A 12,329-nucleotide genomic window follows, 5' to 3' on the forward strand; every position below is an offset into this window, starting at 1 on the left:
CTTTATGTCCTAGAGGAAAAGCTCACAGATCTTAGTCTGATGTACTTAAGCACAAAGGACATTAATGACCCTTTTTGTTTACAGAAAATGGAGGAGGGGGTGGGGATGGACAGCAATAGAGAAATCATTATTGAAAAGTAGCTGTGTGTTTGGGGCTTTCAGGCCTATCAAGTTAATTTGACCAAAAGTGGAGAGTCTGGGCATTTCAGCCACTCTCAACTGTTGTAATCATTTTTGGAAAGTGATTTGTTTTCCACCACTGAATTTGAATGGGACGACAGAGGATGAGATTGTTGGATGGCATCAATGACTCAATGGACATGAGTTTGAGTAAGCTCAGGGAGCTGGTGATGAACAGGGAAGCCTGGCGTGCTGCAATCCACGGGGTCGCAAAGAGTCGGACATGACTGAGTGAACTGAACTGAATTTGAGCAGTAGCAGTAATAGTTCAAAACTGCAAGTTGTTTTCAGTGCTGCCTTCAGTGTTTCTTTTAATTCTCTTCCCTAGGAGGAGAACTTTATCTCCTATTTATTGGTATTTGTTAAGGGTTCTAATATTTTTGAGTAACTGAAAGAGCTATCCAGAGTGCAGGGGATAGCTTTTATTATCAGATGAACTCCACAGGTCCGGCCTCTGGCAACCACAGGTCTGTAGCCTAGATCACCTCCTTTGTTGACGATCAGCTGTCCAGAGGTGTGTGAGTTTATTCTTTGGCTGTGTATTTTATTCCATTCATCCCTGTGCCTGTTTTTGTGCTGATACCGTGTTATTTTGATTACTATAGCTTTGCAGTATTGTGTGAAGTCCGGGAAGTTAAGCAGGAGCCTCCAGCTTTGGTTTGTTTTTTTTTTTCTCAAGATTGCTTTGGCAATTCTAGGTCTCTTATGGTTCCATTTAAGTTTTAGGATTATTTACTCTAGTTTTGGGAGAAATGTCATTGGTATTTTCATAGATATTGTATTAAATCCATAGGTTGCTTTGGGTCATATGCCATTTTAACAATATTAATTCTTCCAATCAAAGAGCATGGGATATCTTTCCATTCTTTGAATCATCTTCAGTTTCCTTTTAATGTTTTATACTTCTCAGCATATGTCTTTCACCTCTTTGGTGAGATTTATTCCTAAGTGTTTCAAAAGGGATTGTTTGTTTACATTCCCTTTCTGCCATTTCGTTGTTAATATAAAAGAATGCAACCCGTTTTGTATGTTAATCTTGTATCCTGCTACCTTGCTAAGTTCGTTTATCAGTTCCCGTGGTTTCTGTGTGAAGACTAAAGGGTTTTCTATTCATAGTATCATGTCTTCACTACCAATTTAAATACATTTTATTTCTTTTTCTTATCTGATTAGTGTATATAAGACTTCCAGTATTATGTTGAAGAGAAGTGGTGAGAGAGGATATCCTTGTTTTGTTCCAGATTTTAGTGGGAAGGCTTTGAGCTTTCACTGTTGAGTATTATATTCATGTGGGTTTGTCATAAATAACTTTTTATTATGTTGAGATATGTTCCCTCTGTACCCACTTTGATAAGGGTTTTTATCATGAATGGATGTTGAATTTTGTCAGGTATTTTTTCTGTGTCTATTGAGATGATCATGTGGTTTTTGTCTTTTCTTTTGTTGATGTGATGTATCACCTTGTTTGATATACATGTGTTGAACCATCCTTGTGACCCTGGAATGACTCTACACATAGTAATTTTAATTGTCTTGCCAGAATAAAAATCTAAATGCAATACATGATTCTTGTTTGCATCCTGCTCTGGGGGGGAAACTGTAGCAGAGCTGTGCTACAGTCAACTTACATGAGCTTCCTATACACCATCTTCTCCCAGTTCAGCATTTAATAAGCCTACATTAGTAGTTTATCCACCATTGTAGAATATGCATGTCAAGGAAATTGACAAACGCTACAAATCAGGCACCCCTTTCCCCAGAACTGGTTGTTGCACGTTTATTAGGTCACCACTGGTTATAACCTTACTGAGACAATTGGATAAATTTTAATATAGACTGTATATTAGATAATATTATATTACTATTAGGTTTCTTGGGTATAATAATGGTGTTGTTGGAGAACTCAGGTATTCTACTGTTCCTTTAACTTTTCAATAGGTTTGAAATTTCTCAAAGCAAAAGAAAACAGTGGTGGGAGGGTGGAGAGGTAAAAAGATTAGATTTAGAATAATGCAATGTCAGAACTTCAGGAATGTAAAAGTCTTTAATCTACACCTAAAGAAAACATATAGCCCATAGCCCATTAGGATCCAAGGCAGGATTTGAATCCAAGTCCGAATTAGAGTTTATATTTCTTAATTATTTTTCTTCATTTTCATAGGTATGTAGGATTTTGTATGAAATTGGTAAATATGTTACTATCTCATGGGATCAAGCCTATCCTGGTATTTGATGGATGTACTTTACCTTCTAAAAAGGAAGTGGAAAAGTCTAGAAGAGAGTAAGTGATACCTTAACGTAATTATTTAAGGTCTGACATTGTGGTCTCTATGATACTAATTTCTCTTTTGTTTTAGTTTGTCGAGGCTTGTTTTAAACTCATACCTAAATGAATTTCCTTAAATGTTCCATGTATGCTGGAAAGGAATGTGTATTCCTCAGTTATTGAGTGGATAGTTTTATGTCTGTCCAGTAAATCAAGCTTATTGGTTGTAGTATTCAAATCTTCCATATCCTTATTGATTTTTTTGAATGTTTTTTTAAATGTGTGTCTACTTAATCCTACTTAATGAGCTTCCCTGGTAGCTCAGCTGGTAAACAATCTACCTGCAATGCAGGAGACCCCAGCACGATTCCTGGGTCAGGAAGATCCCCTGGAAAAGGGATAGACTACCCACTGCGGTATTCTTGGGCTTCCCTGGTGACTCAGACAGTAAAGAATCCGCCTGCAATGCAGGAGACCTGGGGTCGATCCCTAGGTTGGGAAGATCCCCTGGAGAAGGGAATAGCTACCCACTCCAGTATTCTGGCCTGGAGAATTCCATAAACAGAGGAGCCTGACTGGCTATAGTGGAGGCACAAAGAATCAGACACAACTGAGCAACTTTCACTTTACTTAATCCATCAATTACTAAGAAAAGTATGTTAAAATTTTATATAATAGTGGAATTGTCAGTTCCCTTGTAGTTCTGTCCATTTTTTTCCTGCTTTGTTTGTTTTGAAGCTATTTTATCGGTAGCATTCAGGTTTAAGAATTTGTTATTTTTTTGACATATAAGAACAATATGCACTGACTTAAAATTTCTGTGCTTTTTTGTTCTAAAGTCTATTATGTCTGATATTAATATAGCCATAACAATTTTCTTTTGTATGTTTCTAATTTCTTTTTCTGTTGACTTTTACTATGTCATTGGTTTTAAGTTTGTCTTTTATAAAGAATGCATCACTGTAATTTTTTATCGATTCCATCAGTCTTTGTCATTTTTAAAACTGCAGTTTTATTCTTTTTACCTTGATCTTAATTACTAATACATACGTCCTACCTTGTTTGATTTCTGGGTTGATTGTTTTTTCCACTCTTATTGTTGTCCCTTATTTCTAGGGACAATTCTATTTCTATTTCTATTTGAAAAGTGATGTACTCTATTTTTATTCTTTTAGTAGTTTTAATTGAAATTGTATCTCATATTTAACTCAACAGAATCTAGTATTTTTACAGTAGACTTTAAAAAGAATTTCTGTATTTTCTTTTAAGAATTTTAGTGAAGCATTTTAGTGAAGCGTCTGTTCTACTACTTTCATCTATTCTTGTTTTTATCCTCTGTTGGTTTTTAGGAGTCATTATGCTGTACAGGAGATACTACTGGGCGTAGTTGTTAAAGCTAGTGTGAGTCAGCCCCAAATGGAAGTAAACCTCACTAAGAGGGGTTGATAAAGTTGTACCCTTTATAATGGAAAGTTAGTTTTAATGGTATAAAAGCCTTGACTTACATTTTCTTAAGGTGTCTTCATTACTTCACTTTCTTTTGACATGTAGCAGTGCTGTGAGAAAGTCTGATGATTAGCTTGTGCATATGGGCACTGTAAATCCGTGTTCTTTTTGTCTACAAGCCCAAAAGATCTGGGTTAGCATAGTCAAGGAACAGGTGTGCACTTTCATATGAGTCAAGCATTTTTTATTCCAGAAAAAATTCTTGAATACAATTCAAGGGTATAATATGGTAATATTTTGAGTCCTCTTCTCACTTTTTTTTTTTTTTTAATCTTGCAGAAGACGACAAGCCAGTCTCCTTAAAGGAAAGCAGCTTCTTCGTGAAGGGAAGGTCTCAGAAGCCAGAGAATGTTTCATACGTTCTATCAATATCACACATACTATGGCCCACAACGTAATTAAAGTGAGCTAAATAAGAAGCTAAAGTAACAGATTACACAGTTCATTTAGGTTAATGGGAGAGCAAGGAGGTGAAGGGAGGAGGATTATTCTGGGTCTAACCTTTAGGAAAGCTGGTTGTCAGAGGAAGAAGAGAAGAATATCTAGGTAGAAGAGAGGAGTCCAGCAATTTCCAAAGAAGAAATCCTGAGGAACAATCACCTCAGCTCTCACTTTCTAGATGAGTCACTTACATAGATAAATGTTTTCTGCAGAGACAGAAGGAATAAATTCCTAGAGGTTCAGTCCCACCCCACTCTCATAATCTTCAGCACTTACTCTTGAGTGTCTGTCAGAGATCTCTTGAAGTCAACTGGCCAGCTCAGGAGATTTGCAGCAGATCAGTTCCACTTGACCTGCTTCTTAGAAGCTTCTTTCCTTATTACCTGTTACCATAAATCTTAGTGTCAGCACACACACAGTCACAGCCCACACAGCCCCTTTTCTGTGTTCAAACTATTTGATAAACAAATGGGAAGATAGATAGTTATAGAGTCTGTTAGTTTCATCAGTTCAGTGTCAGGCTTGTGTTCTGTGGTAAGAGATTGTGGGGAAACAAGCGGCTTGTGTTCTTTAGAGCACAGTCATTCTTAAGATGGTAGATTTCTATAATTTGAAAAATTGAGTTTGCAGCTTGTATTCCCCCACCCCCACCCCCGCCAAATGTATAGCAATATTTCTTTTTCCCTAATTCATACATTGATTTTTAAAAAAGATTTATTAGCAGCTATATGATTCAATATATAGGACTACATATAGCTCAATATGCCAGCAAATTTGGAAAACTCAGCAGTGGCCACAGGACTGGAAAAGGTCAGTTTTCATTCCAATCCCAAAGAAAGGCAATGCCAAAGAATGCTCAAACTACCGCACAATTGCATTCATCTCACACGCTAGTAAAGTAATGCTCAAAATTCTCCAAGCCAGGCGTCAGCAATACATGAACTGTGAACTTCCAAATGTTCAAGCTGGTTTTGGAAAAGGCAGAGGATCCAGAGATCAAATTGCCAACATCTGCTGGATCATGGAAAAAGCAAGAGAGTTCCAGAAAAACATCTATTTCTGCTTTATTGACTATGCCAAAGCCTTTGACTGTGTGGATCACAATAAACTGTGGAAAATTCTGAAAGAGATGGGAATACCAGACCACCTGACCTGCCTCTTGAGAAACCTGTATGCAGGTCAGGAAGCAGCAGTTAGAACTGGACATGGAACAGCAGACTGGTTCCAAATAGGAAAAGGAGTATGTCAAGGCTGTATCTTGTCACCCTGCTTATTTAACTTCTATGCAGAATACATCATGAGAAACGCTGGGCTGGAAGAAGCACAAGCTGGAAATCAAGATTGCCGGGAGAAATATCAATAACCTCAGATATGCAGATGACACCACCCTTATGGCAGAAAGTGAAGAGGAACTAAAAAGCCTCTTGATGAAAGTGAAAGAGGAGAGTGAAAAAGTTGGCTTAAAGATCAACATTCAGAAAACAAAGATCATGGCATCTGGTCCCATCACTTTATGGGAAATAGATGGGGAAACAGTGGAAACAGTGTCAGACTTTATTTTTTTGGGCTCCAAAATCACTGCAGATGGTGACTGCAGCCATGAAATTAAAAGACGCTTACTCCTTGGAAGGAAAGTTATGACCAACCTAGATAGCATATTCAAAAGCAGAGACATTACTTTGCCAACAAAGGTCTGTCTAGTCAAGGCTATGGTTTTTCCAGTGGTCGTGTATGGATGTGAGAGTTGGACTGTGAAGAAAGCTGAGCGCTGAAGATGCTTTTGAACTGTGGTGTTGGAGAAGACTCTTGAAAGTCCCTTGGACTGCAAGGAGATCCAACTGGTCCATTCTAAAGGAGATCAGTCCTGGGTGTTCTTTGGAAGGACTGATGCTATAGCTGAAACTCCAGTACTTTGGCCACCTCATGCGAAGAGTTGGCTCATTGGAAAAGACTCTGATGCTGGGAGGGATTGGGGGCAGGAGGAGAAGGGGATGACAGAGGATGAGATGGCTGGATGGCATCACCGACTCGATGGACGTGAGTTTGGGTGAACTCCGGGAGTTGGTGATGGATAGGGAGGCCTGGCGTGCTGCAATTCATGGGGTCGCAAAGAGTCGGACACAACTGAGTGACTGAACTGAACTGGTAGTTCAATATTTAGGACTAAAAGTAGAAACCTGTACTTCAAAGGAAATGACTTCCAAAAATAATACTAGCATGTATTCAATACATGTTGAGGCTGGTGATAAATTGGTTTGAAACAAGAAGTTGTTCAGTGCTTTCCAGATGCTGTTCTTGAGACTGACTCATCCTTTCTCACAGGCTGCTCGGTCTCAGGGAGTAGATTGTCTTGTGGCCCCATATGAAGCGGATGCACAGCTGGCCTATCTTAACAAGGCTGGCATTGTACAAGCTGTAATTACGGAGGACTCTGATCTCCTTGCTTTTGGCTGTAAAAAGGTACCTAACATAAATAAAGGAGCTGAAGTTTTTTTATCTTATATAATACCTGCAACTAATATCTATTTATGGTGTTAATAATTATTTTATTTAAAATGGGAAGAAAGGTTTTGCTGCTTGACATTTGTATAATCTGAATGATTTTTCAGATTAAGCCCTTAAAGTTAGAGAATTTTGTTGTTTTCTCTAAATTCTGTAGTGGAATATAGTCTTATATTTTAATAATGATTACTTATATGCTTTATAGTTCTCAATTAGATTAGGTGAATAAGCTAACTTATCTACTAATGAGATGCTTTGCAGTTTTTTAGAATTATGTATAAAACTATTTAATGGAAATTTTTATTATGATATTAAGATACAAAACTGTAGGGTGATCTCATTTTTGTTAATATCTATGTTATTTATATTATCTATTTCATAAATGACGAGAAGGATCTGTGAAAAGGTTGATGCTGGGTAATAGTGATAGATAAGACATTTGGGGCAATTTCTGTTTTCTTCCTGAATTTCTGTTTTCCAAATTTTCTACAAGTAACATGTATTACTTTAAGACTAAGCAAAGGGTTACTTTAATATGTAAAAGTGGAAGGTAAGGAGAAGATGCTTTTTGTAAGAAGTGCTGTTTGACACGATAACCCTGTAGTGCAGGTAGGAAGTAGGTGCAGAAAGGGCCTTCTTTACACCAGAGGCTAAACGATTGAGTACTGGCATATGACATTGTCCAGCCATGGCCTGTGTTTCAATTTAACTTATTTGAAAATTTCACAATAATTACCTGGCCTACGTATCTGTCTGCTCACTTATGATAAAGAACTGGAAAGATTTCTTAGAAATGCTGCCGTGGATTAGATGATGAAAAATAAAAATGACTCTTACAGGTGTTCACAGTTTCCCTTCCTCTTGAAGGTTATTTTAAAAATGGACCAGTTTGGAAATGGACTAGAAGTTGATCAGGCTCGTCTAGGAATGTGCAAACAGCTTGGGGATGTGTTCACAGAAGAGAAGTTCCGTTACATGTGCATTCTTTCAGGCTGTGACTATCTTTCATCACTGCGTGGGATTGGATTAGCCAAGGCCTGCAAACTACTAAGACTAGCCAACAATCCAGATATTTTAAAGGTAAGAGTGATTTACCAACTCTTGTGTTCAGTTTCTAAGCAATTCTTAAGTAATAGATGAATCACTCAGAATATGGATCTTAAATATTCTATTATATCCACAACCAATATTGTGTCATTGAAAGGAGAAATGATTAAACACTACAGCTTTGCTTTGGCAGCAGATGAATCCTGTTTTCAGCAGTTGACAAAAAATTAGTAGTAGTTTTTTGAAAATGAAGACTAATATAAAGAAACTTCAGGATAAGATATTCTAGGGTTGAATTCATGTTAAAATGCACGATTTTTTTTTGTTTGTTTCTGTCCTGTTACTCTGTAGTAACGGTTCTCAAAGTTTTTGGTCTCACAGGATCCCTTTACACTCTTAAAAACTCTTTGTGACAATTATTTTTGTTTATATGGGTTATAGCTATTGAAATTTACTGAGTCAGAAATTGAAAGAGAAGAATTTTAATGTTTATTAATTCACTTAAAATTAACAATAATTAATGCATTGCATTTTAACATAGATATATTTTTATGAGAAGTAGTTGTCTTCTAAAGCAAATGAAAGTAATGAGAGGAATTGCACATTTATGTGAATCTCTTTAACCTGGCTTAATAAAATACAGCCAGATTCTTACTTCTTCATACAATTTGAGGAAGTGTCATGTATTTTCTAAAGAAACTCTGAGACCTCATTTCATCACTGCTGTATAAATTCTCTGGTGTCTTTTCCTTAAAAAATGAAGTAGATTATTCCTACCCTCACTGTACCTTGGGTAGTTCTCTTAAGCCCTTAGAGTTTGCAGAGCAGAATTTCCAAGATTATAAAATGTGAGTCCTCAGGGCCAAGGGTGGTGTACTGAAGTAGACAGATCTCAAGGTTGGGAGATGGTAGCAGATTTTGAAATAGAGCAATGTGTACTAACTAGCCTGTGACTTCAGGATCACGTCAGGCCTCTGGGTCTTTCTTCTTCATCTCTTCCAGCTTTAATCATCCATGACTCTAATTGAAGTTAAAATGTTGACTTCTTTTTTGAAATATGATCTACAAATATTTGTGTTTGTTTTTTTTTTTAATTCTCAGGTAATTGTGTGTTTTGTTTTTGCTTTCTGGATGAAAGAGACTTTGAAGGCGAAGAACATATCTTTGAATTTTAAGTCATGATGTGTTTACTGGTTGAGGTTTTTAATGTAGCTGTATGATGGCCTAGACGGGTGGGTTGGGGTGAATGGGAGAGAGGTCCAAGAAGGAGGAAATATGTATACATGTGGCTGATTCACTTCATTGTACAGCAGAAACTAACACAACATTGTGAAGCAATTATTCCACCCACCCCCCCAAAAAAAAGCAATTGATTTTTCTATCCCTCCTCAGCCTTCTCTAATGTAAAGTGATGGATCTTGGGAATAATACTTCCCCTATTCTTTATCTTCAGGTATTAAATAACTCATAAATATATTTATACTCATTATTAGGTCGTCAGGAAAATTGGACATTATCTCAAGATGAACATAACAGTACCAGAAGATTACATCAAAGGATTTATTCGGGCCAACAATACTTTCCTCTATCAACTAGTTTTTGATCCCATCAAAAGGAAACTCATCCCTCTGAATGCCTATGAAGATGATGTTGATCCCAAAACACTAAGCTATGCTGGGCAGTATCCTTTCTGAACCAGAATGGTAGAACTTTGCACTCCTTCCATATCTTTGTGGTGGTATTTTTAGCTAGACATTCAGTCAAAAGCTGGCAAATTGTTTTTGGCTTTCTTTTTTTTTATATAGTGGAATCTTTATTTTGTTAAATTTAATTATCATGCGAGTTAAAAATTTAGAGTAACTATTTATAAACCTGAAGCTCATCCATTATAACTTGCTAATTACTTCGGTTGATTTGACAGAAACATGTACAGTCAGTCACTTAAGGTACATACTCCAGAGGTGGCACTGAAGAGAACCACTCATAGTAAGCAAGCTCAGTTAATCAGGAAGAATGCTCTGGTCATGTGAGTACACCAGTTGAGGATGCTGTCCGCAGAGCCACTGGCCACGTACATACAGGGTGATGTGTAGCTGTGAGTCACCTGGGCAGGGCTTTCCTCTCTATCTCCCTTGACAGGGAGTAACTGATGCCGTGGGGCTTTGCTTCAGAAAATCGCCAACTCCTGCTGTGACTAGTAAACTATCATGTGGTTTCAGTGAAGCCAAATGTGGAAAGGAAGTAGGGTCCTTTGAAGTCATAAACCTGAAGGTTTTCTCTGACAATAGACCAACACTTTGCTGTCTTAATACTGTATTGTTTGTTTGGTTGTTAGTAAAATTGTTTTTCCTTAATCTCACCAACCTAGGTATGTTGATGATTCTATAGCTCTTCAAATAGCACTTGGGAATAAAGATATAAATACTCTCGAGCAGATCGATGACTACAATCCAGACACTGCCATGGTAACATATTAAAGACTTCTTTCTAAAAGCATGTTTTGTTATTGCTTAGGAACTAATACTAAAGGCAAATCTTCACTTAGTAAACATCTTTTAAACATTTCTACATCCAAGCACTGTGCAGTGTTGATTGAAAACAACTCAATTCTAGAGAAAATATGTCTCTTAGAACCAATGGGTATATTGGTTAATTTTCTTAAAAAGTGACCACATAATATAAGACCTTTATACTTGAACATTTTCTTTGAATATACCAAGTGCTTAGTGCCTTTTTCTCATCTCACCCAATCCCACCTCTAGCATTTGGCATTGTTGAAGACTCAAATCTAGAAATACCTCTTGGGAGTAAAAACTTTTTTTCTCTCATTCACAGTTTAGCAGTACTTACTGAGTACCTCTGCTGTATGTCATTCAGTCCTTTCCTATTTTCTTCTACTTTTTCCCAATAGTATGTCTCTTGTGATGTATGCTCCCATCGTTCTCTCTTTTCTGGTCATATTTCCAGACTCTGATCTCTCTTATGTTCAAATTTATTCCTTAATAAGTTCTTATGACTCTAATTGGAGAAGGAAATAGCAGCCCACTCCAGTATTCTTGCCTGGAGAATCCTATGGACAGACGAGCCTGACAGGCTACAGTCCATGGGGTCACAAGAATTGGACACGACTTAGCAACTAAACCACCACCACCTTGACTCTAATTATCTCATTTTATGCAGAGAACTTGCACATCTTTAACAGTCTCTAATCTGTGTACCGGCCACAATAATTCTAAATGTCTCCTGTGTCTTCATAAGTACTTTCTTATAACCTTAAATCTATCTACAATCAAAAGCAAACTCTATTTCTTATCAGCTTCCTTTTATAACCCTTATTCTTTTTAGCACTTATTACACCACAAATTCGGAGAAGGCAATGGCACCCCACTCCAATACTCTTGCCTGGAAAATCCCGTGGATGGAGGAGCCTGGTAGGCTGCAGTCCCTGGAGTCGCTAAGGGTTGGACACAACTGAGCGACTTCACTTTCACTTTTCACTTTCATGCACTGGAGAAGGAAATGGCAACCCACTCCAGTGTTCTTGCCTGGAGAGTCCCAGGGACGGGGGAGCCTAGTGGGCTGCCGTCTACGGGGTCGCACAGAGTCGGACACGACTGAAGCGACTTAGTAGCAGCAGCAGCACACCATCCATGGTTGGTTGATTCCACAGGTGATAGAGAACTATAAATATAGAGGGCTGACTGTCAGGTATATTCAGGTTAACCCTCACATTGTTCAAGGGTCAACTGTATTAGTTTCAATTCTACAATATAGTAATTTGATATTTCTGTAGATTATACTGCATACAAAGTTATTATAAAGTATTGACTATATTCACTGTGCTGTACATTACATCCTTGTAACTTATTTATTTTATACCTAGTCTTTTGTACCTCTTAAATCTCCTTCATCTATTTTGCTCCTCCCCCACCCCTGGCTTCTCTTTCATTGCTAAGTCCTACTTCTTTTTTGTCTTTCTGGTTAATAGTTACTTCTTTCTCATAGTTTTTAGTCTAGTCCAGATCTTTACTTTTACTCACCATTCAGTTATTTACTAAGCATTAATTATTATAATGAACATACTCTGGAATGTTCTGGAATATAAAGAAAAACAGAGCATAATCCTTGCTTGTAACATACTCATTGTCTAAGGGAAAGACACGTGGTTATATACATAGAAATATGGTATGTCCCATAATAGAGATGTATTCTAGGCTCCATGGAGACAAAGGGGATGCACTTAACTCCACTGAAAGATAGAATACCTTTTAATAATAGTAAGAGACATTTATTGAGCTGTTTTCTAAGTGCCATTCTAAGCACATTACACATAGTAACTTATTTACTCCATAACAAGCCTCTGAGGGCGGTACCATTATTTCTACTT

At 37.4% G+C, this 12,329-nt stretch overlaps 1 protein-coding gene across 2 annotated transcripts in view; it reads left to right on the top strand.

The window, feature by feature from the left end:
- Positions 1-12,329, top strand: part of EXO1 (exonuclease 1) — a 42,590-nt gene that overhangs the window by 2,869 nt on the left and 27,392 nt on the right. For both annotated transcript variants that reach the window (XM_006075861.4, XM_006075862.4), the window contains exons 4-9: positions 2,342-2,461; positions 4,232-4,355; positions 6,716-6,853; positions 7,763-7,975; positions 9,436-9,623; positions 10,311-10,407. In XM_006075861.4, the coding sequence (XP_006075923.3) occupies positions 2,342-2,461; positions 4,232-4,355; positions 6,716-6,853; positions 7,763-7,975; positions 9,436-9,623; positions 10,311-10,407 (880 nt within the window). The remainder of the gene's footprint in view (positions 1-2,341; positions 2,462-4,231; positions 4,356-6,715; positions 6,854-7,762; positions 7,976-9,435; positions 9,624-10,310; positions 10,408-12,329) is intronic.

Source organism: Bubalus bubalis, chromosome 5 (genome assembly GCF_019923935.1).
Source record: "Bubalus bubalis isolate 160015118507 breed Murrah chromosome 5, NDDB_SH_1, whole genome shotgun sequence".
Lineage (NCBI taxonomy): Eukaryota > Metazoa > Chordata > Mammalia > Artiodactyla > Bovidae > Bubalus > Bubalus bubalis.